The sequence below is a fragment of the Macaca thibetana genome, chromosome 12, assembly GCF_024542745.1.
Source record: "Macaca thibetana thibetana isolate TM-01 chromosome 12, ASM2454274v1, whole genome shotgun sequence".
Taxonomy (NCBI): domain Eukaryota; kingdom Metazoa; phylum Chordata; class Mammalia; order Primates; family Cercopithecidae; genus Macaca; species Macaca thibetana.
This window is the reverse complement of record NC_065589.1, coordinates 18,652,254-18,668,334: the sequence shown is the minus strand read 5'-3', so window position 1 is coordinate 18,668,334 and position 16,081 is coordinate 18,652,254. Positions and strand designations below refer to the sequence as shown.

Here is a 16,081-nt window from a genome sequence, read left to right as displayed (position 1 = left end):
CCCTGGCATCAAAACACAAAAGGTTGAAGTGTTCCCCAAGGGTTAAAGTGAACCCTCAATCGCCTTACCTCCTCTTCCTAAGTGAGACTTTTCCCCACCCTTGCACCTGACGCTTACCCAGTGAAAACTCGAAAGTTGTTGACATCTGTGAGCTTTAATCAAATTAGGGCTACCAGCAGGTTAAAGGAAAAATCAGGTTTTTGAGGGCCAAAAAACACATTAGCCTTTTTCTTCCTTGAAGTTTTCTGAGCCTGGGTCCTAGAACCAAGTGCTCCTCCTATTATGTGTTTATTGAATAAATTAACAAATGTATGAGCAAATTTTTAAAAACTGGCTAATTCCTGAGCTCCATGAAGGGCATTAGTAAATCTTTTGAGGACCTACATTTTTTAATCTGCAAATGATGCTTTCATTGTTGTATGACTGAGAAACTCTCAACACGGAAACACCTCATTTTAACTTAACATGATTGTGCTACAACGGACTTTAGATTATTTTTCCTAATAAATGAAACTCTACGGAAATGACAGTTCCCTGCCTTTTCTCCTAATCCATTTATTGGATTGATGTTCCATGAATTTTCAATACTTTACATACATTATAACAAGGTCAACTGTGACCTCCTTTCACCCCTTCTTGGAGAATTTCCTTCAACCGTGTGTGCTCAGGCCCTCTTTTGCTCTCTCTCTTCCCAAAGGGAACCCTTTTATAAGCTGAGATGAACCATTTAGGTTCTCCCTTTGGAAATGGTCAAGCTGAGAAACCTAAACTGAGTTGGATGATCCTGGCACTGAAGGTTCTCCAGCTAAGTCATAACATGCTTTGTGGTCTGTGTTTCAGAGAGATGAATGTAGGTGAGCTGTATCTGGGGAAGGGAGCTGGTACCAGGCCAATTACAGTAACCACGGAGAGGTGAGGAGAGCCACCAGGTACCTGCAGTGGAAATAAATTGAAAAACCACTTGGTGGTAACTGGACCGAAGAGGGGGTTTGTGGAAAGAACAATCAAAGACACAGGAGTTCAATCTGGGTGACTGCTGGGGACACAGATGCCTTTAAAACATAGATCTCAGAAAGCATTGCCCCTTTGAGAGTCTAGATGTTCAGCAGGCAACTCAAAACGGGGAATTCAAACAAGCCTCCCTTTGTGACTTAATATGTTCTTTTAAAAATTGTACTGTATTAACAGTTTGATAGGAAAGCAATAGAATTACACTGTTACAGAGTGTTAAAGAAGGAAGAAACTAATTCTACCGTTACCTTTTTATGATTTTTTCCAGTCATTTTCCGGATGTTTAAAAATATGTACTATTGGGCCGGGCGTGGTGGCTCAAGCCTGTAATCCCAGCACTTTGGGAGGCCGAGACTGGCGGATCACGAGGTCAGGAGATCGAGACCATCCTGGCTAAGACGGTGAAACCCCGTCCCTACTAAAAGATAGAAAAATATAGCCGAGCGAGGTGGCGGGCGCCTGTAGTCCCAGCTACTCTGGAGGCTGAGGCAGGAGAATGGCGTAAACCCGGGAGGCGGAGCTTGCAGTGAGCTGAGATCCGGCCACTGCACTCTAGCCTGGGCGACAGAGAGAGACTCCCTCTCAAAAAAAAAAGAAAAGAAAAAAAAAAGTACTATTAGATTGCTTTTAAAGAAAAATGTTAATTTTGGATAAGCCAACATTTCTGAGTCTAGGGTTTCCAAAACTAAGGCTTTTGGAGACGTGCTGGGTCAAAAATAGAAGCTCGGTAAATACTTGCTCAATAATGGCAGTACTGATGGTCTGGAACACTAAATATAAATAAAAATGTTTTCGTTTTTGAGGATTTAAATGTTTCCTTAACTTGAACGTGAAAGAGATTTTTGTTTGTTTTGCTGTAACGAGAGAAGAAGGAACAAGAGAATAACTGACAGGGTGAAGCAACCTCTCCCAGAAACTTTTGGACGCAAACGCCCTCAAACCCGGATCATTGGAAAGTAACGCCAATGGAGGAGAGAACCAACGCACGCGCAGCACCAAGGCGGCCGCCGTCACCCCGCCCCGGGGCTGTCTCCGCCCCCGCCCTCTCTCAGTCGCCCCGCCCCCGGGGCTGTCTCCGCCCCCGCCCTCTCTCAGTCGCCCCGCCCTGGGGGCGGTCTCCGTCCCTGTCCTCTCTCCGCGTCCCGGGTTCCGGGGGAAGTGTGTTACGGGGACACTGGCCCGACTACTTTCGTTCCGTCCTCCATCGCTCTCTCCCGTGCAATGGCGTCCGGGCTGGTAAGAGTGCTGCAGCAGGGGCCTCGCTGCCTCCTTGCTCCAGTCGTCCCCAAGCTGGTCCCTCCGGTTCGGGGAGTGAAGAAGGGATTCCGCGCCGCCTTCCGCTTCCAGAAGGAGTTAGAGCGGCTGCGCCTTCTGCGGTGCCCGCCGCCGCCCGTGCGCCGGTAGGAGACACCTCGGGAAGGGGTGTCAGGGTGGCGGTCGCAGACACGGGGTCTTCCTCCCGCGGTGTTGTGCCTGCGGCTGATGCGCCCCAGGATTAAGCTTTAGGAAGTTTGCGATAGAGACACCCGTGAGCTGTGGGCGCGTGGCCTGAGGCAAAGAAAATGGATTTGTGCCGCGGGTGGTAGAGCTTCAGGCTGCTCCCGACGTTTTGAAACTACCATTTAGGATTTTGTCTACTGGAAATTGGGAGAAATGGGGCTGGCCGGAGGGTCTTCCTTATGTGGACTTGGGTGTTGTAGCCCCCATTTGTAATACCCGAGAATTCCGATAAGCGAGAAGAAAGCAGTCCACAGCATTGTAAATTAAGGAGAAAAAAAAAATTAATCTACAACCTGAAGTCTACTGTCTAGAGAAAAAGGAAAAAAAGTTAGCTTTCGATTTTTGCCCAAATTAATGTTGTTCTGGTAACAGGTTTGGCAGAGAGACAGGTTTTTATGGCTTCAAATCAGATCATACTTTACATAATTTAAATTCCTTCATCTTTTTCTCTTTAATAATGTGTCTTTGACATGTTGTCATGGCATTACAAAGAGATGTACCTCACTCTTTTTTATGGCTCTGTTTATGGGCTTATGAGCTCCATATTATTGCCATTAAAACCTATGTAACAGCGTGTATCTTTATTTCACCTTTGGGGATGCGTACGTAGCATGTAATTTTGAATGCTATTAGTACTCTAACGTTGCCCTCCAAAAAATGTTGATCCACTTTGTACTCCTACCAGTAGGAACGGTCTTCTAACAGATAAGTTTATGGCAAAAAATAAAATCTCTTCTTAATTCCCATTCCCTTGTTTATTATAAGGTTAAGTATTTTAGGCTCTCAAAGTTGGAAGAAACTTTACGGTTTGTACAGATTATATAAGTGTATATATTATATGTATATCTTATGACTTTCAACCCAGCTTTTTATACTTTGCTTCCCTTTGTTTCTTAAAGGGGTTTTATATTGTGTTACGTGTAAGTAATCCAGAGATGACTTAAAGTATACAGGAGGATGTGCATAGGTTATATGCAAATACAGGTATACCTCATACATATTGTAGGGTTGGTTCTAGACCACGGCAATAAAACGAGTCACGTGACTTTTTAAATTTCCCAGTGCATACCTAAGTTATGTTTATACTATTCTGTAGTTTATTAAGTATGCAGTAGTATTGTCTAAAAAGCAATGTATGTACCTTAATTTAAAATACTTCATTGCAAAAAAATGCTAACACAGACACAAAGTGAGCACATGCAGAATTGCTACAAACCTTCAATTTGTAAAAATAAAATGCAATAAATCTGTGAAGCACAATAGACCAAAGTACAGTGAAATGAAGTGTGCCTGTACTACACCATTTATATGGGAGACTGGAGCATCCATGAATTTCAGTATTCAGGAGAGTCCTCGGAACCAATTCCCCACAGATATTGAGGGGTGACCATAAATATAACATACCTAGTGTTTATGGCTTGAATCTGTGAAATTATCATTTATGTTTCATACTTAGGTATAAAACATAGTTTCATGATTAGAGCAGAAATAAGGAACCTAAAAGTTAGGCTAATGGCTTAGTCTTTTATGTTGAAGAACCAATTTCATGTGACAATTGGATCAACGGGAAAATTAATCCAATCATATATGTAGAATATAGCAAGGGACTTCCAGTATTTATCTGACTTCAGTCTTAACATTTAGAATATCAGCCTGGCATTAAAAAGAAATATAACCTTCTTTCATTTCCTTTATATAATTAATAACATTACAACACAGTGAAAAATTTTTATATCACAGTAAGAGGTTGTTCTCTTTACCATCTCTTACTATCTTTACATTTTCAGTTCCGAGAAGCCGAACTGGGATTACCATGCAGAAATACAAGCTTTTGGACATCGGTTACAGGAAAACTTTTCCTTAGATCTTCTCAAAACTGCATTTGTTAATAGCTGCTATATTAAAAGTGAGGAGGCCAAGCGCCAGCAACTTGGGATAGAGAAAGAAGCTGTACTTCTGAATCTTAAAAGTAATCAGGAACTATCTGAACAAGGGACATCTTTTTCACAGACTTGCCTCACACAGTTTCTTGAAGACGAGTTCCCAGACTTGCCCACTGAAGGCATCAGAAATCTTGTTGACTTTCTCACTGGTGAGGAAGTCGTGTGTCACGTGGCTAGAAATTTGGCTGTGGAGCAGTTAACACTGAGTGAGGAATTCCCAGTGCCCCCGACTGTATTACAGCAAACTTTCTTTGCAGTTATTGGAGCCCTGTTACAGAGCAGTGGACCCGAGAGGACTGCACTTTTTATCAGGGTACGTAATTATTAATTGGACATGCTTGAGAAAGACAGAAGGGAAAATTTTCTTTTGTAATTCGCTTCTTTGATACATCACCTTGGAAGTGAATGTTTGTCCCAAGAAAAACTGAGAAAAACCTAAAACTTTTTTATGGAAGGGCTGTAATTATTCCAGTTGTCTCTTATTATGGATATCATAAAAAGTGAATATTAAATTGTGGGTTGTGATTTCTGAAGGACCACAAGCCATGTCATCTTTAAGTTTACATCCTTAGGGCCAAGGATACTGCTTGCATGAGAGATACTAAGTAGATGTTTGGTGAATGAATGAAGTCAAAGGACAGTATGCAGAGGCCTGTGCTTCAGTACCAGCTGCTGTCTGCTCTTCCAAGTGATAAATCTTGGATTTCAAGTCCCTCTAATGCCTAACTCTTTGTTAGCTAGTGACTTAGCTAATTCGGTTTCTTAATTGGTACAACTTGACTCTCACTATCCGTTTGTAATTTATTAACTGGGAGAAGTTTTATCCTCTGCCATTGGATGAAAACATGAGATTTTGTTCACTTTTTGGTAATAGAGAGTCCACACAATCTCTTTAAGTCAGAAAGACAGTTTTGATTCAAGCATCTATCTGACTGACATTCAGTCCTTAAACCAGCATCACATGCTATTGGAATCTGTTCATTTAGTTTTGATACCAAGTTTGATAATTTTGTTAAGAGAATATCTGTATTTACTGACACTTCAGACTTTGTTCATAGGTAAGACCTATCTTTCTCCCCCCAGTTAGTTTTTTCTATAGAAATTCTGACAAAGTCCTCTTTGATTTCCATTCTCTTTACTATAACCTCTGTGGAGTTTAAATAATTTTTGGTCACCATTTTGAAATTCTACAAGGTAGTCATGAAACTATGTTGGAAATATTTACCATATTTTAATGCCTCTTAACAGTTCCAAGTAAAGATCTTACGAAACATAGATAATTCAAATATCTGTTTATAAGTTGAGCTTTGATGTCTCTCATAGTAGAATTGACAGGTTTGGATTGTCCTGTTTCATTTGTTCATCCACTTAATGTTGAGTGCCTTACTATGGGCCAGGCACTCTGCTGAGCTCTGGAGCCACAATCTAAATAGGATTTGATCCTACTCACAACTCATTAGTTAGATGGAATGCAGTGTGGAAGTGCTTTCCTAGAGGTGTTAAGGCGCAGAGTGAATTCAGAGTTCAGGCAACAACCAACTTTAGTAAGGGTAGGAAAGGTTTTATAGAAGCGATTTGTGCCCGTAAAAAAGATGTTTTGGGAAGACAATGTCAAGGGTGAGTGTGTGCTTGGGAACTACAGTTAATTTTTTGTGACTGAATCATATTGCATTTGGAGAAGTGATCAAAGATGAGTCTGGACCTTCAAGAGCCAGTGTACAGAAGAGCCAACAGTGTTACTCAGAAAGTGGTTTGGGCGTCAGTATCAGCGTCACTGGAGAACTTGATAGAAATGCAGATTCTCAGGCACCCCCTCAGAGTACATAATCTCTGGGAGTAGGACCTAGGAATCTTTTTTTTTTTTTTTTTGAGACAGAGTCTGCTTTGTTGCACAGGCTGGAGTGCAGTGATGCGATCTCATCTCACTGCAAGCTCTGCCTCCCGGGTTCACACAATTCTCCTGCCTCAGCCTCCCAAGTAGCTGGGACTACAGGCACCTGCCACCATGCCTGGCTAATTTTTTCTATTTTTAGTAGAGACAGGGTTTCACTGTGTTAGCCAGGATGGTCTCGATCTCCTGACCTCGTGATCCACCCACCTCGGCCTCCCAAAGTGCTGGGATTACAGGCGTGAGCCACCGCCCCCAGCCGGAATCTGTATTTTAAGTAGCTCTCCAGGTGATATCTCTGCATCTGGAAATGAGAACAGCACTCTTAGCCATGCTACGGAGTATGTATTTTGATGATCTTGTATAGTGACAGCTGGAGTTGTTCTAAGTGGGAGGTTTTTAATGATCAAATGCGCATTTTAGAAACATCATTTCTTCATACCCCTTCCCTATTCTGGGGAGGTGAGATTGGAGTATTCAACTTACACCCTACTAGAAAGTTCTAATAATAAATTAGTAAGACCAGGAGCAAATAGCAAAAAATAGAAGGTAATCACTTAAGAAAAATTGAACTTTCTTTCTGTATTCCTACTAATATCTTCGATGGTGGGAAAGAGTTGTGTTTCCTTACCTTACACTTGGTTATTCTATATGACAGATAGCAGTTCAGTGATTTTTATATATGTGCATATACATACATATCCCATAAGGCATATCTACTTCTGTACATTAAAACATTTCAAAATCCCCTACTGAGAATGGATTTATAAATTTTTTTTTTTTGAGACAGTGTCTCACTCTGTTGTCCAGGCTGCAGTGCAGTGGCACAATCACAGCACACTGCAGCCTCGACTTCCTGGGCTCAAGCCATCCTCCTATGTCAGCTTGCCTAGTAGCCGGGACCACAGGCATGCGCCACTACGTCCAGCTAAATTTTTTTTTTGTAGAAACGCGATCTCATTATGGTGTTCAGGCTGGTCTTGAACTCCTGATCTCAAGTGATTGATCCTCCCACCTCGGACTCCCAGAGTGCTGGGATTATAGGTATCAGCCACCATGCCTGGCCTAATATTTTTTATTAATGAAGTTGAAAGTGTTCTGGTGCTTGGAGGAGTGTTGTAATGAATTGACTTCATTTCATGAACTAAGGGGTCTTTTTAAATTTCTTCCCTCCTGCCTCCATCCATCCATCCATCCTGTTATCGTATTACTAATGTTTGTTAATACAAGTTAATTGGAATATGTAAATTGCTGTAAATTAATGTTTGCTTCCATAGTTTCTATACAGCGTAATGCTTTTTACTGGCAAAATCAATTCTGCTTTGAATGTTCATAATTTCTCAGTTATCTTAGTCATATAAATAATTATTAGTATGTTACAGTTTTAAAAGTTTATGTGAAATTATTAAGCGATTTTTAAAAAATTATTTATTATTATTTTTAGAGACAGAGTCTTGCCGTGTTGCCCAGGCTGGAGTGCTGTGGTAGCATGATCTTGGCTGACTGCCACCTGCACCTCCCAGGTTCAAGTGATTCTTGCACCTCAGTCTCCCTTCTAGCTGGGTTTACAGGTGTGCACCATCACGCCTGGCTAATTTTTGTATTTTTAGTAGTGACAGGGTTTCACCATGTTGGCCAGGCTAGTCTCAAACTCCTGGCCTCAAGTGATCTGCCTGCCTCGGTCCCCCAAAGTCCTGGGATTACAGGTGTGAGCCACCTTGCCCGGCCAAGTTTTTAAAAACATTATTAATGGAGGAAATATTGTTACCTAGAGGCTCTGAGTGCCATTTTACATGAGTTTCTGTAAGAAGTTACTACTTTTTATTTGTTAACTCAATTCTTTAAATATATTTTTTTTTACTAGTAGGAATATAATTCTGAATTATAAGATAGGGCAGGGTGTGGTGACTAATGCCTATAATTCCAGTACTTTGAGAAGCCAAGGCAGGAGGATCCTTTCAGGCTAGGAGTTGAGACCAACCTGGGCAACTTATGGAGACCTCGTCTCTACAAAAAATTTAAAAACTAGCCGGGTATGGTGGTGTGCACCTATAGTCTCAGCTGCTAAAGAGGCCGAGCTGGGAGGATTGCTTGAGCCCAGTAGTCCGAGGTTTCAGTGTACTTGTGATCACACCTCTGCACTCTAGCCTAGGCAACAGAGTGAAGCCCTGTCTCAAAAAAGAAAAAAAAAAAATTACAGGATTCTACCTTCTGTGGAATTTTGGTAGATCATAGTACTTGAAATAGGTTTCTTGGGCTTTCAAGTTTTTTTAATCCAACTATGATTTTTGTAATAAAATGTGTGTAAAAACTGGGGGAATGAAAAAGAATAGTACATTTTTGTCTTTCATTTCCCATTAAGTTTTAAATTTCTGTTAAAAATGTACTCTGTGGCTTCTCTAATTTAAAAAAGTGTAAAGAATATATTTTGAATTGTGGTCCTATTGTTCTTTCTACTAATTAAAATGTATAAATTGTATTTTTATATGTAGGACTTCTTAATTACTCAAATGACTGGAAAAGAGCTCTTTGAGATGTGGAAGATAATAGATCCCATGGGGCTATTGGTAGAAGAACTGAAGAAAAGGAATATTTCAGCCCCTGAATCAAGACTTACAAGGCAGTCTGGTGGCACCACAGCTTTGCCTTTGTATTTTGTTGGCTTATACTGGTTAGTGAAATTTTAATCATAACTTTATAACTTTGAGGAAATCCTAAAAACAGACTCTTCACATTCCATAAGGAATGTTAACATAACCTCTTCAAATTCCGTAACGTAACTTCTAATTGCATTAAAAGATTTTAAAAAAAATCTCTTCCCCATGTTATTATTTACTACTTCCCTTCCTGCCAGTTATGCTTAGGGGAAGAATCTTGAGTTTTGCTAATAGTGGCTTTTGTCAGCCAATAATATTTGCTGTAGACTTTCAGTATGTTATCTTAAATTTTTCTGTGTAAAAGTACAAATGTTGACTTATGTTACAGATTTAACCTTAATCCATTCTTGTCAGTAGCTTCAACTGAGCCTAGATCTGGAAAGGAAGGGCCTTAGTTATCCATCAAAATGTATAAATCAACCCATGTTGAGAGCTTTTTAGTTTTTTTTTTTTTTTTTTGAGACGGAGTCTCGCTCTGTCACCCAGGGTGGAGTGCAGTGGCCGGATCTCAGCTCACTGCAAGCTCCTCCTCTCGGGTTCACGCCATTCTCCTGCCTCAGCCTCCCAAGTAGCTGGGACTACAGGCACCCGCCACCTCGCCCGGCTAGTTTTTTGTATTTTTTTAGGAGAGACGGGGTTTCACCGTGGTAGCCAAGATGGTCTCGATCTCCTGACCTCGTGATCTGCCCGTCTCGGCCTCCCAAAGTGCTGGGATTACAGGCTTGAGCCACCGCGCCCGGCCAGAGAGCTTTTTAGTTTTGTTAGTAAAAAGTTGACCTGCCCCAAATTAATCTCAGATGTTAAGATTAAAGTGTTAAATGTAAATAGTGAATATTTAAAATAGCTAGATTAAGATTTAGGTAAATATTTTTCTAATCCTTGTATCACAAAAAGACTTTATAAGTATAAAAGAAATAGAAGTTACCATGTGGGGAAAATGGATAGTGTTGTAAAAAGTTTTATTTATTGAAATGCAAAAACAGTGAGCTACTCTTTGTTACTTGTCTGTTTGGCAAACCTTTTAAACATATCTTTTATCATCAGTTTATACACTGCTGATAGGAAAACAATGTACCATATTTCTGTGAATAATTTTGACGAAATGCCAAGCATCTTAAAATTTTTTATGTTCTTTGATTTTGGTATTTCAACTTTTGGTTGTTTGCCTTAAATTTGCAGACAAATTTTGTGAACAAAGACATTTGTTGTTTACCTCTTTATGCTCCATACCTTGAACAGTTGCTGGGACGTGGTGGTCAGTAAATAGTTGTTGAACTGAAAAACAATTAGAAATAAATTTGATATTCCACAAGAGGGAAATGATACATGTACATGATGTAATATATAGTACAGCTATTACAGGCAACACTTTAAAAGAATTTTTAATGAGATTGGGATATTTTAGAGAATGATCTTTTATCTAAAAAAAAAATGTAAGAAGTCATTTGCCGTATCACTACAGTGATTACTGTTGGGTAGTTGTGTTTTTGTAGATTTTACATAATGACTTTAAAACATGATCAGTGATAAAACCAGCAACGTTAGACTAAAAACAAAATTCTATGCTTGTTATTCACTTTAAGATGACTTTTTCTGTTTCTCAAGATTTGTGCAAATTTGTGTTTATTATTATAAAGTTTAACTTATATAACATTTGTTTCATTTCCAATTATTATCATAACAGATGTTTTTTAGCAAATTTATTGTTGTTCTTTGTGTAGCTTCACTAGTTTTTCTTTAATTTGGCTTCAGTCTTCACTTTCAAATCAGTTTATATCGAATCCGATTTAGTAAATGCAGTTGCTGTGCATGAAACTTTCTGGAGATGCTTCTTTTAATGGCACAGATGAAATTTTAGGTCAGAAAATTTCCAGGAAGTAGTTAAATATATTTCAGAAGTAGCAAAACAAAAAGGATTATAGTTATTTGATGTGCACATTCTACATTCTCTGCTCTCTTGAAGGAACATTTCACGTTTTTTAAGAAGATAAATCATTATGATATAGAAATACCAGTAAAGCAGAGGACTACCTACCTTAGATTTATCAATAGAATACTCATAGCCAACATTGAGTGTTACCTCACTTGGAAATAAATTAGACTGGGTTAGAAATATATAAAATAATTTTAAAATCTGAGCCTGTTTTGAAGCTTTTTTTTTTTATTTCATTTCATTTTTTTTTTTTTTTTTTTGGAGGTCTCACTATGTTGTGCAGTCTGATCTCGAACTCCTGGGCTCAAGCAATCCTCCTGCTTTGGTCTCCCAAAGTGTTGGTGTTAAAGGTGTGAGCCATGGGGTGGCCAAGGCGGGCGGATCACAAGGTCAGGAGATGGAGACCATCCTGGCTAACACGGTGAAATGCCCGTCTCTACTAAAAATACAAAAAGCTAGCCTGGTGTGGTGGCGGGCACCTGTAGTCCTAGCTACTTGGGAGGCTAAGGTGGGAGAATGGCGTGAACCTGGGAGGCAGAGCTTGCAGTGAGCTGAGATCGCACCACTGCACTCCAGCCTGGACGACAGAGCGAGACTCTTTCTCAAAAAAAAAAAAAAAAAAAAGTGTGAGCCATCACGCCTGGCCTAAAGTTCTTAATTTGAAGTATAGAACTGGTTTCTCATTTGTGTTAAAGTTTAGATGACAAACTCAAAAGGCCTAATTTTTTCAACAGAATCTTTTCCCAAGTTATGTCACACATTAAAAATAAAAATAGTCATAATTCCTGATAATATTTTTACTAGTTTCAGGGTTTTATAAGGAGATATTTATTTACATATTCTTCCAATTCTCTCATCAACAATTGAAAACATAGATGCTTTTTTGACTTGATAGAGTTGTATATATTTCTAATGAAACATGAGTGTATCTTTGTCTAATTACCATATGTAATGAACTTGCAACAAATCTAGTTAAAATCCAAAAGATGATCTATCAAAGCTATTGTGTTACTTCTAATGTGTGTTATTGAAATAAGATGTAGATGGCATAATTGCTTTATAACTGCTTTGTGTACTGTCTTATGATATTCCATGTAATTTAAGACTACTATTTGTTCTCTTTCTAGTGATAAAAAGTTGATTGCAGAAGGACCTGGGGAAACAGTATTGGTTGCAGAAGAAGAGGCTGCTCGAGTGGCCCTTAGAAAACTTTATGGATTCACAGAGAATAGACGGCCTTGGAACTATTCCAAGCCCAAAGAAACCTTGAGAGCAGAGAAGAGCATCACTGCCAGCTAGCCAGCCATGAATGTGGCAGCCTGAAACTTGAGACTGAAAGTGAGTTAAATGTCAAAGGTGTTTCAAGCCAGACATTTTCAAAATTGTGAAGAAATAGGTGGTTTTTTTTTGGTTTGTTCTTCTTTTTTACTGTGTTCCCAAAATTAAATAAATGTTAATCAAGTCACAGTGTTTTTGATTTTGTTTTTCTAAAATCTTGGTTTGATCAAATCTTTTTTTTTTTTTTCTTGAGATAGAGTCTTACTCTGTCACCCAGGCTGGACTGCAGTGGTGCGATCTCGGCTCACTGCAACCTCCACCTCACAGGTTCAAGCGATTCTTGTGCCCCAGCCTCCCTAGTAGCTGGAATTACAGGCATATGCCACCATACCCGGCTAATTTTTGTATTTTTGGTAGAGATGGGGTTTCTCCATGTTGATCAGGCTGGTCTTGAACTCCTGACCTCAGGTGATCCGCCTACCTTGGCCTCCCAAAGTGCTGGGATTACAGGTGTGAGCTACTGTGCCCAACCAGATCAAATCTTTTCTTGACATTTTTACAAGAAATTTTCCTAAAGTTCTTGATTTAATTGTATAGAATTTGTATAATTAGGTGTATTTCATTTGCCTCTAGCTTTGAGGTATCATAATTTATGTATCTTATGTGAATTTTTTGCTGTAATACCAATACATTTTTTCTCCACATGTTACATTGCATTTTAATTTGATATACCCAGTAATGGCAGGAGGTTGATGAACTTTGCTTCTGTAATACAATTTTAACTGAAATAGTAATGTTAGAACTCTTTGGGAAATGCATGGTATAGATTATAAGTAGGCAGCTATTTACATGATCCCCAAATTCCAAGTTTAAAATTCTGTATACTTCTAGTATGTTTCTTACTCAGTTTCTATTGTAAATAGCAGGAAAAGGCAAATGTTATGCTTCTCAGAAATTGCCTTTTCTAAGAAGTTGAAACTCAAAGACAGCTTAAAATGTTAATGGTGAAGGGAAAATAAAGCATAGATTTCAGTTCAATTTAGTATTCTAGTCATAATAATAGTACGTACCAAGCACTCTTCTAAGTATTGGAACACATTTAATTCAGTAGAGAGGTTTTGGTGTTCTAATCCTTTGTGGGCAGTTCAATAATCCCCTAACTGCAAATTCCTTTTGATTTATCATTTTTTAAAAACTTTTCGGCAACAGTTATTTTTAGTTTGAGTCTTCCAGTAGTCACTCGCGGGGGTTAACAAGAATAGCAGGACCTACGAGTTGAAAATAGAAAAGAGGTAAAATGTTAAAACCAACAGCACTTTTACCATGAATTTATTTATTTATTTTTTAGACGGAGTCTGGCTCTGTTGCCCAAGCTGGAGTGCAGTGGTGCAATCTTAGCTCACTGCAACCTCCGCCTCCTGAGTTCAAGGGATTCCCCTGTCTCAGCCTCCCGAGTAGCTGGGACTACAGGTGCATGCTACCATGCCCAGCTAATTTTTTGTATTTTAGTAGAGACGGGGTTTCACCATGTTGGCCAGGATGGTCTCAATCTCTTGACCTCGTGATCTGCCCACCTCGGCCTCCCAAAGTGCTGGGATTACAGGTGCGAGCCACTGCGCCCGGTCTGACGTTTTTTTATAAAGAAAGATAAAGGAATTTTGAAGTGCCTTTCCTGAGACTGGCTAGGAAAGTGGAACTTGAGCTTATATTACAGGGTTTATAGCTCCCCAAGGTAAAGCAGAGACTTTTTGGAGGGGAACATTTGAAAAACAACTAGTTGACTGAATTGGTAGGTTAAAAGTAAGTTAAAGTTGACCCTTGAACAACGTGGGTTTAAATTTTGCAGATCACTATGTATACGCGGATTTTCTTCTGTTTCTGCCACCCTGAGACAGCAAGACCATCCTCTTTTCCTCCTCCTCTTCAGCCTACTCAGCATGAAGACAAAGATGCCTACTCAGCATGAAGACAAAGATGAAGAGCTTTTTGATCATCCATGTCCACTTAATGAGTCGTAAATGTATTTTCTCCTCCTTTGATTTCCTTTATATTTTTTAGCTTACTTTGTTGTAAGAATAAAGTTTATAATACGTATAACAAAATGTGTTGATTGTTTATTAACATATTATCAGTAAGGCTTCCAGTTAGCCATAGGCTATTAGGAGTTAAGTTTTTGGGAAGTCAAAAGTTATATACAGATTTACTGCTACATAAGGTGTCAATATCCCTAATCCCTGCATTGTTCAAAGGTCAACTATATTTTACCTTTTTTTCAGAGTTAACTTCAAATCCTAGTAATGAAACACAAGGATAGAGGACCAAAACCAGTGGTAAAATGCCATTTATGTGTGTTACTCACAAGTAAACATGATTCGATAAGCATCTCATTGGTACTGTAGGAGAAAGGAGATTATATGACGAACTTTTCTGGAAAGCAAAAGACGTCTTATGACCACTTAGCGTCTGTGAGATGGCAGAATCTAGCTGTAGTATGATTCTAATTTTTTTAAGGTAAACATTAAGAAAGTCTAGAGAATTCATTTGCAAACCCAGTAATCCTTTTTCACCCCCGCTAAATAGTGCTGATTGTGCATTCCCAAATTTCGCCTGCTCAGGGGAGTTTGCAGGACCTTAACCTACAATCTTGGAGGGGAACTATCCTTTTAGGTTTTCAAGCTTTTAAAACTTGAATGCTTCCAAATTTACATGTGGGACAAGTCTAGCTCTAGTTGATAAAACTGCTTTGCAAGTAGAGATCCATATGCCTCATGTAGAATGTAATTTCAACATATTTCTAAGTAAAGGCTTCTTTGAACTTAAGTTGCACTTTTTAAAAGCACCCACTAAAATAGGGTAGAAATGTAGAAAATTTAGAAAAATTGACATACATTTTCAATTGTGTATCAAATATAGCTTGAAATTTGGAACCAGTCTCTGAGTAGCTATTTGTCCTATGAGCCTAACTGCATAAATACGACATGTGGGCAGAAGGAACATGTGAGTACAAGGGTGTCGTCAAATGGTGCATGTGACCAAGAGCATTCAGTGACCATGTGAAGGACTAGCTTTTTGACTAATGCCTCGTCCATGTTGAGAAGACAGTCATAAGACTGGAAGGAAGCACTGACATTTGAATTTAGGTTCACACCAGAGAAAGCCATTAGTCATTTACTTTGAAATTCCGACTTTTTCCACCTTTTCCCACTCTCTAGTTCCCTGTGCCCAAAGTATAGTTGTACCAAAAACATCCCCTAGCCAAAAATGCAACATTAATGTCTACAAACTTAGTTACATAACCCCTATTCTTTTAAATTCATACTCTTTATTGTATGCATATGTATAATGAGGAATATTTTTCTCAAAATGTTGTATGTGGTCACAAGAAAGTAAACTAGAAACTAATACTAAACTCCAAGTAAGAATGGAACAAATGGGAGCTTTTTGTGTTCAGCACTGTACTGATTTTGGCCACAAGATGGTGCTGTAATCCTATTGCACAATTTAGTATGTGACTTGTGCCATTATGGGGAATCTATTTTCTACCGATACAGGAAAGATTATGTCTATATGGCACAGGATTACCATGAAATATGACTTTTCAACGCCCCTTTCAGCTCTCATATTCCATGAATACTTCTTCAGGAGCCAGCTCACCTTGTTCTTCCCTCGCCTTTGGATGTTACAAGAATTTGATGTATGAACAGTGCACCTCTGATGTGAAGGTATGGATTTTTGAGCTCTTTTCTATTCACTGAAAAGAAGGAAGACTGCAGGGCTGCCATAGATAAAACTTTTTAAAGACTTTTTTGCAGGCCTCTTCTTGCTGTTTCTTTCTTCCTACTTCCTTTTGTTGATAGGAGAAGATGCACTG

General features: G+C 39.1%; 2 protein-coding genes across 4 annotated transcripts in view; one reads left to right on the top strand and one right to left on the bottom strand.

Annotated features, from left to right (window-relative positions):
* The window catches only part of SCG2 (secretogranin II), a 468,897-nt gene that overhangs the window by 373,542 nt on the left and 79,274 nt on the right, over positions 1–16,081 (bottom strand). The window lies entirely within an intron of this gene.
* MRPL44 (mitochondrial ribosomal protein L44) lies at positions 2,151–14,157 on the top strand. 2 transcript variants are annotated; one of them, XM_050752170.1, is made up of 5 exons: positions 2,151–2,411; positions 4,299–4,767; positions 8,835–9,013; positions 12,060–12,270; positions 14,057–14,157. In XM_050752170.1, the coding sequence occupies exons 1-4, from the start codon at positions 2,233–2,235 to the stop codon at positions 12,229–12,231; spliced, it is 999 nt and encodes a 332-aa protein (XP_050608127.1). In that variant the 5' UTR covers positions 2,151–2,232; the 3' UTR covers positions 12,232–12,270; positions 14,057–14,157. The 2 variants fall into 2 exon arrangements, with proteins under 2 accessions (XP_050608127.1, XP_050608128.1); XM_050752171.1 differs by lacking the exon at positions 14,057–14,157 and having other exon boundaries at positions 12,060–12,919.

Bases quoted from the DNA above. Each gene is read 5' to 3' on its own strand.
- MRPL44 (XM_050752170.1), top strand. From the start codon at position 2,233: ATGGCGTCCGGGCTGGTAAGAGTGCTGCAGCAGGGGCCTCGCTGCCTC. The intron at 2,412-4,298 runs GTAGGAGACACC...TTACATTTTCAG, and splicing joins CCGCCGCCGCCCGTGCGCCG to TTCCGAGAAGCCGAACTGGG. The intron at 9,014-12,059 runs GTTAGTGAAATT...TTCTCTTTCTAG, and splicing joins TATTTTGTTGGCTTATACTG to TGATAAAAAGTTGATTGCAG.